Source organism: Tupaia chinensis, unplaced genomic scaffold, assembly GCF_000334495.1.
Source record: "Tupaia chinensis unplaced genomic scaffold, TupChi_1.0 Scaffold000214_1, whole genome shotgun sequence".
Lineage (NCBI taxonomy): Eukaryota > Metazoa > Chordata > Mammalia > Scandentia > Tupaiidae > Tupaia > Tupaia belangeri.
The window spans coordinates 948,691-951,492 of NW_006159689.1; the positions used below are offsets into that span (position 1 = coordinate 948,691).

Sequence of the window (2,802 nt, forward strand, 5' to 3'; positions counted from 1 at the left end):
ACATCAGGGCCCGCGTGGAGGGCGCCACGGCCGCCGGCACCTACGTGTTCGTGCGAGGTGAGCGCGGGCGGCGGCTGCGGCCTGGGAGAAGCTGGTGCCCCCCACCCCACCTGCCGCCCCAGGCTGGCAGGGCCAAGAGGGGACCTCGGCCTTCGAGGGCAGCAGGGGTCAACAGACCCGGCACACTCCTGGCCAGCAGGAAGGAGGCCACGTGGGTGCCCTGCCTGGTGTCCGTCCCCGGCCTCAACGTCACGCTGCGCTCGGTATGGCACTGACCACCAGGACCCGACCTCCCGACCCTCCCCTGGGAAGGACGGCCCTGGCTGGTGGGGGCACTTGCTGATGTCACCGTGTCCCTCCAGCAAAGCTCGGTGCTCTGGCCTGACGGGCAGGAGGTGGCGTGGGACGACCGCCGGGGCATGCGGGTGCCCACGCCGCTGCTCCGCGACGCCCTGTACCTGCAGTGCGAGACCGTCTGGGGTGGCCGGGCCTTCCTCTCCAGCCCCTTCCTGGTGCACGTCACAGGTAGAGGCTCCCCTGGCTGGACACAGCTCAGGGGTGGGGGCAGTCCAGCGCACGGCTCAGTGCTGCGGCCATCCGGGCCTGCACCGTGCGTGTGGGCGTCCCTGTGCCGCTGTCCTATAAGAGGCCCCGCTGTGTCACCAGGCAACGAGCTGTACGACATCCAGCTGTTCCCCCAGAAGTCGCTGGAGCTGCTGGTCGGGGAGAAGCTGGTGCTGAACTGCACTGTGTGGGCCGAGTTCAACTCGGGGGTCACCTTCGACTGGGACTACCCAGGAAAGCAGGTAAGCCCTGCTCAGGTGCCCTCCCGCATGCCCTCCTGTTCCGGGCTGCCCATCACCGCTCAGCCCCCGTGCCTGGCACGGAGCCTCCCCAGACTGGTGGGAAAACGTGGGGCCAGGTCCCAGGCATGTCACCAGCTGAGCCTGGGCGCCCTCGGGCAGGCCGAGCGGGGCCGGTGGGTGCCGGAGCGGCGCTCCCAGCAGACGCACACAGAGCTCTCCAGCATCCTGAGCATCCCCCACGTCAGCCAGCACGACCTGGGCTCCTACGTGTGCGAGGCCAGCAACGGCATCCAGCGCTTCCGGGAGAGCACCGAAGTCATCGTTCACGGTATGCTGGCGCCAGGTCACAGCCCCGCGGCCCAGGTGACCCGGCTCAAGGCCTGGCAAGGGCAGGCCTCGGGCCATGTGCGCCCAGGTTGGCAGCAGGACCCAGCCTGCAGGAGGGGGCTGAGTGGAAGTGTTGCCCGGTACCCAGCCCACCTCGGGCACCTGCTGCTGGGGGCATGGCGGGACCCGTATCGGTGACAACCTGGGTGACCCTGGTGCTTCTGTCTGCAGAAAAGCCCTTCATCAGCGTCGAGTGGCTCAAGGGACCTGTCCTGGAGGCCACGGCAGGGGACGAGCTGGTGAAGCTGCCTGTGAAGCTGGCAGCTTACCCCCCTCCCGAGTTCCAATGGTAAAGGCCCCTAGAGTCTTGACATGACGAGGGACCGAAGGTGAGAGGGCGGTGTCCCTCTCTGTAGGGCCGCACCCGCGGACCCCACGGAGAGCCCAGAGCGCAGGCGAGGGTGCGTGCTCACTGGAAGGCCCTGGCCTGGACACGCCCCCAGCCGCCCGTGGCGGGGCTGGCACCACCCTGGCCTCACCCTACTGCTCCCTGGGCCTCAGGCTCCCTGGGCCTCCGCACCACTCCTTTGCCTCTCCTGGGGCTCTCTGACTGGGAGATGCCAGGGGGGCTGCTCAGTTGTCACGGAGCATGGCAGTGAGCAGGGAGCGTCCAGGAAGGCCGTGGTGGCTACCAGGACGGTTCCTGGTCTGTGAGCTGAGAGGGAGGGGCTTCCCCCATGAGGGTGGAGGTCTGCGAGGTCCCCACAGATGCCCTGTGGCCCTCCCAGCAAGCCAGGAGCTCCGGTACTAATGTGTACCGGGGGAGATGCTCCGCGCCTCCTGAGGCTCACGGTCCGTGGGGGAGCCAGGCTGTCTGCGCACACGCGTGTGCAGCCCACGTGCCAAGAGACAGTGCACGGTCCTCACGCCACTCCCTATGAACACCAGTCAGGAGGGGCCGTGCAGGGTCCTGTCTCGGGACCAATGTCCAGGTCAGGGGTTGGTAAATGCAGGTGCCCCAGGGGGACCAGGCGGCTGGAGGGCTCAAGGACAGGCAGGGCGGGGATCAGAGCTGGCAGAGGCCACCGAGCGGCCAAGAGCTGGACGGACTGTGCTGATGGGGCACCGTGGTTGTCCTCCAGGCCCACAGTCTGACAGAGGAGCTGGGGCCGGGGCAGCACAGAGCTAGGCGGCGTGGCACCGGCCGGGAGCGGCTGCTGCCCTCACTGCTGCGAGGGGACCATGGAGCTCTAGGCTGAGACCTGAGGGGTGCTCCTTGGAGGCTGTGTGGCCTGACAGGTGGAGCGCGGCTGTCCAGGAGGGCAGCTCACAGCCTGGCCCATCGGGACTCTGCCCTGCCTCGTCTCCCACCTCCCAGCAGCGGGCAGAGGGGTCCCGTGTGCCAGGACCGGGCTGGGGCGCCTATGCCCTGTCCCTCTTCCCAGGTACAAGGACGGAAAGGCGGTGTCCGGGCGGCAGAGCCCGCACGCCCTGCTGCTCAGAGAGGTGACGGAGGCCAGTGCGGGCGTCTACACCCTGGCCCTGTGGAACTCTGCGGCCGGCCTGCAGCGCAACATCAGCATGGAGCTGGTGGTGAACGGTGAGGGCAGGCGGCTGGGGCGGGGGCCAGCGGGGTGGCCCGCTGACCAGCCGTCTGCCTGTCCTAGTG

The 2,802-nt window shown here is 68.8% G+C and overlaps 1 protein-coding gene across 1 annotated transcript in view; it reads left to right on the forward strand.

Annotated features, from left to right (window-relative positions):
• Positions 1–2,802, forward strand: part of FLT4 (fms related receptor tyrosine kinase 4) — a 24,681-nt gene that overhangs the window by 7,069 nt on the left and 14,810 nt on the right. The window contains exons 4-10 of the mRNA XM_027771445.1: positions 1–63; positions 163–263; positions 363–525; positions 667–806; positions 966–1,134; positions 1,365–1,482; positions 2,579–2,733. The exon at positions 1–63 is cut by the window's left edge and continues 23 nt beyond it. Coding sequence (XP_027627246.1) covers positions 1–63; positions 163–263; positions 363–525; positions 667–806; positions 966–1,134; positions 1,365–1,482; positions 2,579–2,733 — 909 coding nt within the window. The remainder of the gene's footprint in view (positions 64–162; positions 264–362; positions 526–666; positions 807–965; positions 1,135–1,364; positions 1,483–2,578; positions 2,734–2,802) is intronic.